General features: G+C 38.8%; 1 protein-coding gene across 1 annotated transcript in view; it reads left to right on the forward strand.

The window, feature by feature from the left end:
- Positions 1-300: 300 nt before the first annotated feature.
- The window catches only part of LOC126195012 (cyclin-dependent kinase 1-like), an 89,872-nt gene continuing 77,499 nt past the window's right edge, over positions 301-12,673 (forward strand). Inside the window, exon 1 of the mRNA XM_049933438.1 lies at positions 301-469. Coding sequence (XP_049789395.1) covers positions 433-469 — 37 coding nt within the window. The 5' untranslated portion in view covers positions 301-432. The remainder of the gene's footprint in view (positions 470-12,673) is intronic.

Below are 12,673 nucleotides of genomic sequence, written 5' to 3' on the forward strand. Positions count from 1 at the left end.
AAAGTTCGTGCTTTACGTAGAAAATTAGCTGAAGGGCCTACAGCACCTATAATATACAGTATTTATTGTCTTTAGCGATGTTATTCGTCTGCTAAAGCAAAATTTTGAAAGTTGAATTGTCGAGATACCTAAAAACCTTTTATAAACAATTTATGATGAGACTGACATTTTAAAAATATGAATTCAAGTTGTCATTTGCGATATAAATTGCACTTTGCAACAACGCCTGGGTCTCTCATTGTAACGTATAAATTGGCCAGTTAATCCACACGTGTTTTGTTTTTACATCCATGTCAAGAAGCGTCAGTTACCGCAAGGAGAATCTTAGGCCGGTGCAGTGTTGTGATTGGCTGTTGAACATTTTGAGTTTGAATTTGTCACCGGTGGCGGGTGTTGGGAAGTGTGGGTGGTGACTTAAGGATTATTATTGTGATGGACGTTTACCATAAATTGGAAAAACTTGGCGAAGGTAAAATAATAGCTGTGTTATAATTTATGGGTTGAATTTTATAGAAATAATTAAGCAAGAGATAAACACTGAATTATAATGTCATTGCACTCATCGTACACGTTACGATTTTTGTCTATCAATATTTGCTGTAGATCTAAATAATATATAGCAAGAACGTAGCAGCAGGTTTTATTTGTGTTTGACATGTAACTATCAAAACTGTCTAACGCAGAAAGTTTGCAGAATTATAAAGGTGCTTTATGAATTGCTTTTAGAGGGTACACAGAGCTGTGAAAATTGCGTTAATCAGACTTCTGTCCACTGATCTCTACAGAAGATTCTGTGGCTTTCATGTAATGATATAGAAAATGACTAAAACTATTACAGTAGATTAGTCTGGAGCGCTGCTCTTTCATCTCTCAGCAAACGTCTGAAATGGGTGTTAGTATAATATGGTCATACCAGTCCTTCACAATTGCAAGTACAGTGTTGTAGTGTATGAAAACTACTTGAGACTGTACCATGGTGTTACAGGACTAGACGAGGTATTTTTGTTTTCTTACTAGCGGTGGTAATTCATTGCAGGCAGTGCTTGTTAAATTGCTCATATCCTCATTGTGAGACAGAGTTGTCAAAGGCTGAGATTACTGCCTGCTCACCTTTCCAGTTCCTTTTATAAATAGCTGCAGCATGAGGTAGAAGTGGTGGACTGCACTACACAAAAAAGTAAGTTTACAAAGGTGTGGCTTAAGAGGCAAAGGTAGTATGGTATGGGCTAATTAATTAATTAGCTTTATGAGATACTTAACTCATCCAGGCTTTGTTATATAAAAATGTCACTCAGTTGCATAGAAGTGAACCCAGTGAGGAAGAAATTCAGCTGTTTGCTAAAAGGGTATTCAATATTTGGGAACACACAATTTCCAAGTTGACTAACAGAAGTCCGTTTATCAGAAGCAAAACTAATTGATGTACATTTTTATGTTGTTAGTGGATCTTTATACTCTTGCTCATAAGATTTTTGTGTGCTCAGTTTCTGTAAATAGTGTAACAATCACCATACAATGTATAGTGGTCTGGAGCATTGAAAGTGACAGTGATATTAAACATGTGAAGTTGGGTGGGGTGGGTGACAGGAGCCCGTGGCACCAAAGGAATGTGATGTAAATGTAGTATCAGCCAGCTCACCTAGCCACCATCAAGGGTTGTGGTGTTGGGATTTGGAAATGGGTAAGGGGTGGGGGGTTGGAGGTGGCGATAGAAGGCAAGGGAGATTGTGGGGGGATCAGTGTGGGTGTAGATCAATATATTGAATTGGGATGTAAGGGGATAGGCTTGGATGTGGGTGTATGACAATGCTAGCAGAGATTGAGGCCCACCTGATATCTCAGTGGATGTTTCATCTAGATCCTCCCCGACCTCTACACCAGCTTGTCTGAGTTACGTAAATAGGGCTTATTCTCTCTGCTGTTTTCTCCTTGCAACTTTTCCATTTAATGTGCTACCTGAAACTTCACCTACATATGCTAGTGTGGGCTTGCCTATTCTTCCATGCCTCATTTCTTCTCCCACCCAGAAGCTCCCTCTGTCCCTTTAACCTATCTTCTCCTCCTTGTTGCACACACCCACACAACTTGACGGAGGCATTCCACACACAGTGGACCTTTGGTTACCAACTGACAATCTCCAGCCACGATGAAATTTTGCACAATGTCCTTTACGGATTAAAATCAACCTGGCAAAAGACAGAAAAAAATGCAATGGAACAGGGCTGTAAAATATTCTGTAAGCGAGTGGTTGGAAGCGTGTGATTCCACCTGTATGCTTTGACCCGTGATGTAGTGGTGTGATGCCACTGTGGTACAGTGTTTTAGTGTTTGTTCGTGTTTGTAGATGTGTTTTATTTGATGGCACTCCCTCGTGGTGGATGTTGACGTGCTGAGTCTAATGTGTACTCTTGGGTTCATTTGAGTGTTGGTTACTTACTACTTGGTGTTACAGCCCATGTAGGGCCTTGGCCTCTCTGATGGTCACAGCCCAAACGTGCTTGTTTCCTTCGTCTCCTGACTCCAATTTTTCTCAAATCATTGTTCACATCCTGCAGCCATCATTTCTGCTCAGTTTGCCACCTAGATAAACCTTTTTGACAGCTCGATCCTCAGACATTCGCTCTACATGGCCCAGCAGGCTCAATCTGTTACACTTAATTTCAGTCACCAAGTCAGGATTTCTATACAGTCCTTCCAATTCCTTGTTTCTCCTTATCCTCCACTGCCCCACCTCATACATGGTTCCAAAAATCTTTCTCAATATTTCCCTCTCCCATCTTCTCAAGAGCTGCCCTTCTGCTTCACTCACTGTCCATGTTTCTGACCATATATTACCACCTGTCTTATGACTGTTGGATAGACAGTCACCGATTTTCTGCTCAGGCTTTGTGACTGAAGGATCTTGATCAGGGCCCAGTAAGCCCTGTTTCCTGCAGCAATCCTAGATTTTATTTCTTCTCTTAATCTGCTATCCTCCGTAACTAGCACTCCCAGGTATTGGAACTTCTCACATCTCTCATAATTGCCTCTGTTCAATGTAATATATTTCTCTTTAACAATAACATTTTTCCTGGAAGCAAAGAGATACTGTGTTTTCATGTTGTTTACTGTAAGTCTCAACTATTCTGCCTCCTTTTCCAGTCTGCCAAATCCTTCTTCCATTTCTTTCAAACTTCTATACAGCATACACACTTCATCGGCATAAGCTAGATTTTGGTGTGTACGGTTAAACAGAGTGCCACCTTGGCTATCAGTCTCTACCCTTCGCATCACTCTCTCGAACACTATGTTGAAGAGTAGTGTGGATAATACATTGCCCTGTCTTAACCCTTGGTTGACATAAAATTCTTTAGAAAGTTTTCTTTCTTCTTTTACCTGGCATTTTGTGCTGGTGCCATTTGTACCAGCCTGATAAGTTAACTTGGGAATTCAGTCTCCATTAAGGTGTCATATAGCCTTTTCCTTTTTATCATAGGCCTGTTTAAAGTCTACAAAAAGCTGGTGTACATCCACATTATATTCATAACACTTTTCTATTATTTGCCTAATAATGAAGATCTGGTCAGTTGTTGATCTGCCCTGTCAAAAACCACACTGTTAGTCTCTGAGTATTCCTTCTATAATTGGTGCAAGTCTCATAGCAATGACTTCGGCTAATACTTTGTACACCATGCTGACTAAAGCAATACTGCAATAATTTTCACAGATTGCTTTGTGCTACTTATGAATTGTGCATCTAATGGCCATGTTCCACTGGTCTGGCATCTCTTCCTTCTCCCTTATTTCCACTATAAGCTGATGTGCCAATCTTGTTAGCTGTTCACCTCAACCCTTAATCATCTCTGCTGAAATGCTGTCGTTACCTGGAGCCTTATTATTCCTTAGGCTTTTAATTGTCTTTGTAACTTCCTCTATTATTGGTATAGGTACAGCCCTTTCATCCTGACTAACATTCGGCCACAGTTGGTCACCTTCTGTTTCAATTTCTTCTAGAACTTCTCTTTATATAGTGACATTCAGCACTTCACTGAAATATTTAGCCCATTGACCTAGAACCTGTTCTTCTCCTCCTATAAAATTTCCTTCGTTATCTCTGCAGAATACCGTACATGGTTGGAAGCCTTTCTTCAGTTCCTGAACTTGTGCAGTTTTCTTACTTCTTGGTCATTACACTCTTCTTCTAGCTCTATAATCCATTTCCTCTCTAATTCTTCTCTCTTTCTTCTTTTGTTCATGAATTCTTCTGTATTAGATCTTGTTGTCCTGTTTATCATTTTCTTCCTTGCCTCATTTCTCTCTTCCACTGCCTTTTTACAATCTTCATTGTTCCATCTTGCCCTTTTCACCCTTTCTTCTAAACCTAAAACTACTTCTGCAGTTTCTTGCAGAGCCTCTTTAATCACACTCCACTTCCCTTCAGTGCTTTTCAGAGCGTGGCTTTGTTTAGCCTCTCACTTCTTCTGCAGTTCTGTTTCATACTTTTCGGATACTCCCTTCTCTTTCAGTTTGGAAAAATTTTATCTTTGTGGAGCTTTTCTCTTCCCTCTGGATCTATAGACGGCTAAGTGTTGTCTGTATTTCTTTCTTATCATATAATGATCCGAATTGCAGGCAGCCCCCCAGCAGCTATCAACTTAAAGGATGTCAGACGCCTTTCCCTGGTTGATTACCACATGGTCAGTTTGATTAAAAGTAGTGTCATCTGACGAGAGACATGTGGTTTCCCTTATGTGATTTCTCTGGAGCCATGTACTCTTCACTATCGTTGCATTGCCCATGGCAAAGTCTTAAAGTCTTTGTCCATTTTGTATTCAACATCTCATGCAGGCTTTCATTTTCTACTGTTTCTCTAAAGGCTTCTTCTTTTCCCACTTTCACATTGAAGTCACCTATCAGTATCTTTACATCATTCCTTGATATGTCTTCTAATTCCTGTTCCATACGACCATAAAACTCATCTTTCACTTCATCCTCATCATTTTCTGTGTGTGCATTCACACATACTAGTGTGGTGATGAAGAAGTGGGCTGTCATTCGCAAAGTACACCTCCTTTCATTTAAAGGGTTAAAATTTATGACTGCTGCTTTATACTTACTGTCTAAAAGAAAGCCAGTACCGCCTACTATACCACTGTCTCCTCCACTATACATAATTGTGTAATTACTGCTTCTTATGATACTATCTCCTTTCCATCTGACCTCTTGAATTGCTGCTGCTACTCCTCTACGGTATTTCTCCATCTCTTGTTGGAGTCCATGTAGAGCCCCTGGTTTGTTCAGAACAAAGTTCTTACATTCCAAGTAGCAAAGTATGTATCAATTTTCTGTTTATGACATCCTTTTCCTTGCACGGGTCGTTCATCAGTCCGGCTGTTCCTATTTTTTAGTTTCGTAACAATATGTTTTTCCGATATGGGGTTATTAGCACCACGATCGACCCGCAACCTGGAGGGCCTGGATTTGTCGGGTTTACTCCCTTAGGGAGACTGGCTTCACCACACCTCTAGAGCCCTCCCTGCCCTGTGTTATAGGAAATTGAAAATGATAAGGAAAATGGAGGGCTTTGGATAGGACAGGAGACAGGTTATCAATGGGACATTGTGGGACACACTCCTCCCCTTTAGCCTGTCCGGCATGGGTGACCCTGCTGGTAGCTACGCTACCGGCTGCATAGCCCTCGTGTTTTGATTGATGTAATAAGTATGGGCGTTTTTGGATTTTTGATTGTTGTTTTGTTTCTGTGGTGTTTTGGGAGTTATGTAGGTGTGTGAAGTTTGTGGTTTGCCAGTAGGTGTTAAGAGCTGCACTTGAGCTATATAGGCCAAGAGAAATGTTAGATTCCACTATCCGGAATTGTGGGTGTCGGTTTCCTGGTATTGTGGGCTCCGTTTGAACTATATAGGTCAAGGGAAATGCCCGATTCCACTTCTTGAAATTGCAGGTTTTGGTTTTTTGGTATCATGGGCTTCATTTGAGTTATGTAGGTGGGGTGAAGTGTGAGATTCCTGTTGGTTCTGTGGCTGTAGCATAATGTTATAAGTTAAGGGATTTTTTATGATACGTGTTTTGGGATGGTGCAATGTTTTGTATTGTTATATAATTAGCTGATCCCCACCTTAAACCCCCTATTTCCTGCGGTTGTCTCATTAATTTAATTTGATTGTTAGAATGAGATATTCTTGTGTTGTGTCTTTTTGTTTGCATTTGTTGGCATAAGTATGTAGTGACATCACCATTTCCTATCAGCTAGAAGTAGGTGTTTCTGTCATGTTGATTACATCATGGGCCAAAGCAGAAGGGTGGAATGGAAAAATTCCCTAATACCCTGTAAACTGACAGTTTCGGCGAAATTTAAGAGAGATGAAAACAAACTAGTAGTAATTCAAAGGAGGTGTTTGGATAACATGTAAGACAATTTTTGATGAATACACTATTGAAATTTCAAAGCTGAGTCATTCACCATTTTTATGCTGCATGAAGTCATATTTGTTAAAAAATTAGCAGGAGAGTTTTCAACCTTTTGTTATTGCAATAATGTTTTAATGATAAATGTGCCCTGAGTGATCTTTAGAAACTCTATGTAGAAGTTACGTGTCATTTCTACCAAAATACTGCAGTTACTTGCTTTATGAAAGTTACTGATATGTCAACAAGCACTTACCCGCAGAAGGTGAAATGTTCAGTACTGGTGATACACATGTGTACTATCCTAGCTTTCAGAATTGTTAGTTCATTCCTTAGGAAGGATAGGGGTAAGTTGTGGAAGGTTAAAGAAGGAAGGGCAGGTCACACCAAATGACCTTCTTTCCCATTAATCATTACTGAGAAAAAGCTGATGCACATGCACTAACTTACTTCTAAACACATACAGTCATTTCCAGTAGCACACTGGCTGAGACTTGCTGTGCCCTTCTTGGTGACAGCCACCAACAATTAAAACACAGTGTGCACTAGCAAGTGTGTATCTACATGCCTTGTAGTTGAATTGTACTACCCTCTGTAAGTAATTGGGGACTACTGGAGACTGGGAGACCACCGTTCTCCTTTGACCAAGGATGTAATCACAATGCTGGAAACCTGTATTGCGAGCTTACCCAATATGCCACCAAAACATCAGGTATAATACCCATAATACCCGCAAAAATACAAATAACATGTGAACCAATTCAGTGATTAAACAGAGTGGCATAATCTGTATCACTTCAGGCAGGTGGGTTACCTTCACAGTCTCGGATGTTATTGAATTAAGCATATGTTAAAATTCGGAAGTATGTAAGACACTCATATATTTTTGTTTTCTCCAAAAAAATTCCTCCCCCAATATACAGGCCTCCAAAGATGACACTGCAAATACTATTTTGAAGATGCGAATTTAAAAAAAAAAAAAAAAATTAATGCTGCATGTCTTTAACAGTTCTAGATATCAAGTTTTTTTTTTTTTTTGAAAGATAATTGCTTTGTGATTACAGTGGTATCCTCTGTTTGGACATATTTGTCAAAGTTCTTTACTGCTGCCTTTTGAATTTTTTTATAGTTTACAGAAAATTTTTCCCAAAAATGTCAATCCAAAAAAATTAGATTTTTTTCTGCTGATTAGTACCATGTAGTACTATATTCACTGTAAAGGAGAGCTTCCACTTTTAAGTTGGACTGGTTTTATTTTAAAAAATCATTTTTTGTAACTTTCAAGAGTAGTGTATGTCTTCACTGAAGCTGTTTCTTACTAATTTATTAGTTACAATGTTCATTTCTATGTCTTTGTTGCAGTTATTTCGTATCATTTTCTTTGTTGCAGTTATTTCGTATCATTTTCTTTGTTGCCGTTACTTCGTATCATTTTCTTTGTTGCAGTTATTTCTTACATTTTGTCGTCAGTTTTGTTGTTGTTTGCAGGTTTCTGTATTGTAGTTGTTCAGTGCAATTTTGTTTACTGAACAGGCTTCTAAGAAATCTGAGACCATCCAGTTAGTTCTGTGTTTTTTGTGAGGAATTAGCCAGTCTACACAGCTGCAGTACGTTTTGTGAAAAGGACTGTTTGAAATGTCTTCTGACTGGGGCCATAAGAGAGTGAAGTGTGCTAACTATTTGCATATCCATAAAAGAGTGATATATAAGACAATAAACAAACTTTGTTCAGGTAGGGAATAAGTGTTCTAATTTGAAGACTCTGTTTCAAAGTGAAGATGTTTCCAGTGACGACTATTTGTGTTCTAAATGTTTTGACAGAATAACAGCAGTGATAGTATCTGAACAAGGTGAAGCCTCCCATGGTGCAGATGATGCAGATTTTGCATCAATATAGGAAGAATTAAATACCCTGAGACAGTCAACTACGGAGGTAGCTATTAGTCCTGTTAAGAAACCGTGGTCAGTAAAGTCGAGTCATAAGCTCAGTGCATCAAGAAAGTGCAGAGAAATTACTAAAGCTATGTATGTATAAGCTGCAGCAAAACTGACCACATGCTTCAAAGTAGGAATTCCATCTTCAGAAGAAAATGAACCAAAGCACTCTTGCACCTATTGCAAGGAATTTTTCATAAATATCAATTCAGCTGTTGTCTATTGTGCATCCTACAGTGAAAAGGTGCTAGTTGTAACTATTATTCCAGAGACATTTTCAAAGGAAACAATTTTGAATCGCGTTCCATCACCAAAAGTACATGGTAGACAAATCAAGAAATGTGAGGTCTGTGAAAGGAGTCTTCAGAAGACCAGATCTCTATTATGGTTATCCTGTAGAAGCAGCTAAAGCTCAGATAGTGCAGTCATTTTATCTGGAAGATAAATGGGACAGTTCTTGCCAGAGTGTCAACAAAAAAGACAAGACTGTAACAGTTGAAGGTCAAAAAGTTTTGAAAATGAAAAGGTACATGACTTAGAGTATTAAAGAAACTTTTGCAGTTTAGAGCAACTATACAATTTCACATATTTGAAGATGAAAATTTTATTTACTAAACCTTAGTGGGTAGTTCCACACCCACCTAGAGATGACTGTTTATGTGTGTACTGCATGAATTTTGAACTTTGTGTGGTAACTTTGTCATTGAAGAACTTAATGGAGCACGTGACATGACACCTTGGTTGGATGTGTGAAGTCATTAGTATTCTGTGACGTAAAGCGAGAGACTTGTTTGTTTCAAGAATTTAATGACTACACTGTAAAGGGAGGACTGTCTTAACAGACACTTGGCCTGGAAGGCGTAGCAGATAACTCTGCAGAAATTACATATGCAACATGGGAGAAAAATAAGCTAATTAAGAAAACAATTGCCTTTGAAAGCTTCATTGATGAACTTTGTAAATGGTCAGTGAAAGCAGTAACACACCCGCATCTGAAGAAATTTTACCAACACCACATTGCAGAAGTGAAAGGGTGTGTACAGGCTGAAGAACTATGTTTAGTGCTTCGCTGTGATTTTGCTGAGAACTGGTGTGCAATTCTCCCACAAGAAGGACAAGGGTATCATTGGAGTAATGACCAGGTTTCAATTTTTGCAGGAGTGACATATTTTCAAAACGGGACCACAGGTGTTGCAGTTATAAGTTATGACACAGGACATGCCTCAGCACATGCTTTGCTACCAATGCTCAAAATTCAACTGCAAACAGGGGCAGAGAAGATCATTATTATTTCTGATAGTGCTCCTAGTCATTTTTAAAATCTTTACCAGCTGTTTGAATTAAGTGAGCCTAAGTCACTTGTGTCAGCTGACTGGCCACACACTGCTGCTGGTTATGGGAAGGAACCATGTGATGGTGTAGGAGGCCTGCTGAAGCACCATGCTACAAAACATAAGCTTTCCAAACCAAATACAGCTGCAATTCAGAATGATGAGGATTTTAATAGTCGTGAAATCTTACACATTCACAGCCCTCATTCTTTTGTCCAAAGAGGAAGTCAAAGAATTCCGTGAGCAGAAAAAAGAATGGTCCAAGCTAACTACTCCTGTGAAAGGAATTCAGAAGATACAGTTTTGGACTCGGTGATGGGCGAACTCATATTGCACTGGCATCTGTAAGTGCTCCAGTTCCTATTGGTTGAAGAGGAAGGCTTCACTCTATATCAAAGGAAGATACTAAAGCAGCAGGACACATTTTTAGTTCATTGACTGGCTAATTTCAGTACAAAACAGAGTGAACAGAATTTGTATAAATTGAAACCTGTAAATCTTCGGACCTTTCACATATGTTTTAGAACCATTTAAAATGCTTGAAAAATGAGTCTTTCCAGGGAATGTAGAACTATGTGGTACTAATCAACAGAAAAAAAATTCCAAATTTTATGGATGGGCTTTTTGGAAAAAAATTATAAAGTTCAGAATACTATAGTAAAAGAACTTTGACAGTCCAAATGGAGGATTTCTTTGTAATCATAAAGCAATTATCTTTCAAATAAAAAAACAACAAAATACCTAGAACTGTTCCAGGGATACGGCATTTTAAAATTTTTTCCAAAATTTGCATCTTTGAAATGGTATGTGCAGTATCTTCTTTGGAGGGCTGTATCTCAGAGCAGAAATTTTTTTGGAGAAAACAAAAAAAAAAAAAAAAAAAAAAAAATTGGTCCTTACTTAGTCCTTCACGCCATAAGATCACAGTATCCCAAACTGGAGTTAACTTATATAGCTCAACCCTAGACCAGGATACCAGTAACATAAACTGCTAGCACCCACCACCTCTTCACAAACAACGTGCTCTACAACAGCATTTCACTCCCATTCCAAAAAAAAAACACACACACACACACACACACACACACACACACACGCACACGACCCTGGTACTTCTGTAATATAGTTTATAAAAGTTAGTGTGGCCCTAGCTTTTATAAGTGATTTGTCAAGGAACTCTTGCCATCGTAATATATAAATAAAAAAGTGTGGAAATTGATCCATGGAATGTGGTAAATTTTAACATTCACAGGATAATTTTCAGACATCTGTTTGCTGGGTTATTTAAAAGACTGATATGAAAACCAACTATGGTGATTTAAGACAAATATTATGCTGTGAAAATTGTTTTTTATTTGGAAATTATGAAACAATGAGCATTTAAATGTATGAACCTGTTAAACAATTAATGGGAACTCCAGGACACAATATCAGTAATATAAGGAAAAGGGTTGCAACTAATTGTAAAGATGACATGTTGAGTTCCAGACAGGCACAATGAAAAGACTGTTACACATTTAGCTTTTGGCCAAAGCCTTCTTCACAAAAGGAGGCATACATTCCCTCACACAAGCAAGCACACCTCATGTGCAAGACCACCATCTCCTGCAGTTTGGAGCAGAATGCAATTATTATGCTGAAGGAATACAGCAGTCTGAAAGGGCAGGGAAGGGGAAGGGATAATAGGGTATGGGTTGGGAGAGAAGAGTACTATCTGATGGAGTGTGCAGGGACCAGGATGCGTGACAAGACTATCAAAGGGTGCAACATCAGGAGGCTGTGGGGCATGAAGGTGGGGAGGAGATTATAGAAAATGGGGAGTGCAAAAGGTGAAGAGCAGGGAAAGGGGGGAAATCTGGGCATGTGTGATGGCATAGGGCGGCATATGGAGGGAGAGGGAACGTGAATAGAGAGATGACAGGACGAGGGGTGGGGGGGGCTGAAAACTGGGCTGTGCAATTCATCAAAGCTGGTGTTGAAGGGGAGGATCCAGATGGGGTGGGTTGTGAAGCAGCCATTGAAATCGAGCATGTTATGTTCAGCTGCATGTTGTGCCAGAAGGTGGTCTACTTTGCTCTTGGCCACAGTTTGGCTGTGGCTGTTCATTCTGGTGAACGGCTGATCCATAGTCATACCAGTATAAAAAGCTGTGCAATAATTGCAACAGAGCTGGTATATGATAAGTTTGCTTTCCAAGGTGGCCCATCCTTGATGGGGGAGGATATATCTGTGACAGAAGAGGAATAGTTTTATTACATTTTCTGAACCAATCCTGCTGTGAGCATAAAAGGAAAATCATTTATTTCGGAATACAAGTGCACGAGGAAGACTGTTGTAACAAAAAAAAAGTTACTTACCAAAATGTTGGTTAACTGTGGGACTGATGAGGCTGTCTTTTAAACACTCCATATTTACCTTCCTGAAAAGTACCCAGGACATCTGTAGTGCTCACATCTAACCACTGTCATTTGTTAGAATTGATAACGCGTATCTTTCCTGTGGAACTATTAAAGGCAACTTACTATAGTTTGTTAAAACATAGTTCTAGTCACGAAATTGTTAAGACTGAGTTTCCCCAATTTTGATCTTGTGCAACATGAAAATGGTGAATGACGCAGCAGTGAAATTTTAAGTTGGTAGAACACAAATAGTTTTGCATTTAATTTGAAGAGCTTGCTCACATTACTGCAAGTTTCAATTTTAAACAATCTTAAATATGACAAACTATTTTTTTTTTTTTTTTTTTTTTTTAATCTGGAGCTCTTCTGTATGAAATTTCATTCAAATCGTAGATAATTAGGTGTGGGACAATTACTCAGATTGATCCATTTGATGTGGAGATTCTGTTTTAAAAATTTACACCATTTTAAATATTTTCAGTAATTCGCACGTCACAACTTGCAAATATTTACCAAAAATCATAACATACCACTGTAAGCTGCTATGAAAACTTTTATTGTTGCTCCCAGTTTACGTGTAATACATGATAAACATGAAATTCA

The sequence above is a fragment of the Schistocerca nitens genome, chromosome 7 (genome assembly GCF_023898315.1).
Source record: "Schistocerca nitens isolate TAMUIC-IGC-003100 chromosome 7, iqSchNite1.1, whole genome shotgun sequence".
Taxonomy (NCBI): domain Eukaryota; kingdom Metazoa; phylum Arthropoda; class Insecta; order Orthoptera; family Acrididae; genus Schistocerca; species Schistocerca nitens.